The sequence below is a fragment of the Plasmodium cynomolgi genome (genome assembly GCF_000321355.1).
Source record: "Plasmodium cynomolgi strain B DNA, scaffold: 0005, whole genome shotgun sequence".
Classification (NCBI taxonomy): domain Eukaryota; phylum Apicomplexa; class Aconoidasida; order Haemosporida; family Plasmodiidae; genus Plasmodium; species Plasmodium cynomolgi.
This window is the reverse complement of record NW_004193321.1, coordinates 8,587-10,145: the sequence shown is the minus strand read 5'-3', so window position 1 is coordinate 10,145 and position 1,559 is coordinate 8,587. Positions and strand designations below refer to the sequence as shown.

Genomic DNA, 1,559 nt, shown 5'->3' with positions numbered 1-1,559 from the left:
AAGATCGACATCCTGATCCACGAAACCCAAATTATAGGGAAGAGCGACGTCCCGACCAAAGAAATCCTGATTACAATTCCATGGATGAAGATAATGAAGAAATGTTTCCTTACGATCATGAAAATTCATCAACTTCAATGGAAAGTGAACATGATTCGGAAATACCATATCCCCCACAAAATTACGATGATGATTTTAATGGACCGTATAATTCATTCGATGTAGATGAAAATTATGAAGAACAATATAATAGACCAATAGATGGGGATTATCCCGATCAACAGTTTAATGCATCAAAACAGTATGGACTGTATGTCCCTAACTTAAATGATTCAAAACGTCAGAATGGTTATATACCACAACGCATTCCAAACGTTATTGTCCTTCCTGAAAGGCATCTTGATATGATGATAGGACGAGGCCATTATCTGCAGGAAGCATTTGATGAAATGGAACCAGATGATAGGCAAAAAACGGGTGAATCGTTAATGAGAGAAGAATATGAGAAAGCGAAAACATCTATAGAACAGGAAGCAGAAAAACGAACGCCGTTTGGAAATATAATAAATAGAATAGATACAAGATTTGAATATGAAATGATGCGTTCAATGAAAGCAAGAAATAATGACAACAGTGCCGTAAAAGAAAAAGGTATGCGAAGTAATTTAATTTTTTATATGAAGAAATACAAACTACTTTTCCCTCTTATGTGTAACTTGTTAGCTGTGGGTCTACTTGTAATGATGGGGTTTGAAGTAACTGCTATTATACTTTGCATCATAGGTATTATGTTGGTAGTTTATTACGAGCTTAAATTAAGTAAAATTAAAAAGATGCATAGAGTTTTTAAAAAATTTAATGCTCGTTATCACATATTACCATAAAATTCTACCTAAAAGATATAATGCCAATAAATCGACAAATTAAGTATATTTTAAATATACATTAAATTTTGTATTCATGTACAAAAAAGTGGATATGTATATGTATTTATATGTACATTAGTATATGCACATTTCTCATATATTAATATAGTATTTGCTTTATTTATCTTTTCTATTTTTATTCTGAAAGGGTCTTTGATCATGATCTTATTTTCCACACAAAGCAAAAGATCCTTTTTTATATTCGAATTTTTTTTATATGAATAATTAATTTTGTACACTTGTTTTGAGAAAATAATTCATAAGTATTTTTTTTTTTTTTCATTATATATTTTTAAGTTTAAACTATATTTTTTTAAAAAAGGGTTGTAGATAGTTGTCCTTTTTTTTTTTTTATTACATATGTATTGTAAGAAAGAACGATAGAAACAGTTACATATTAAATGATGCAGTTTTATTTCACAACTGTTGTTGTTGTTAATACTTAAAAATGCATTTCAAGTATTCATTAATATGTGCATAATTATTCTCGTTAAATGGAATATAAAAAACACTAAAGGTAGTTAATTACAAAGGGAATATGAATACGTTTCTGTGTTCTGCGTTTTTTTTTTTTTTTTTTTTTTTTGCATAATGCCTATTGCGTAATTCGAGTTTTGACCCCATCTACTGGTA

General features: G+C 28.8%; 1 protein-coding gene across 1 annotated transcript; it reads left to right on the top strand.

Annotated features, from left to right (window-relative positions):
* Positions 1–37: 37 nt before the first annotated feature.
* On the top strand, positions 38–883 carry PCYB_001190 (Pv-fam-d protein; the record flags this gene model as incomplete). Its single annotated transcript, XM_004228269.1, has 1 exon — positions 38–883. A coding segment is annotated over exon 1 (801 nt), but the record flags the coding sequence as incomplete, so codon positions are not given.
* Between the last annotated feature and the right edge of the window lie 676 nt (positions 884–1,559).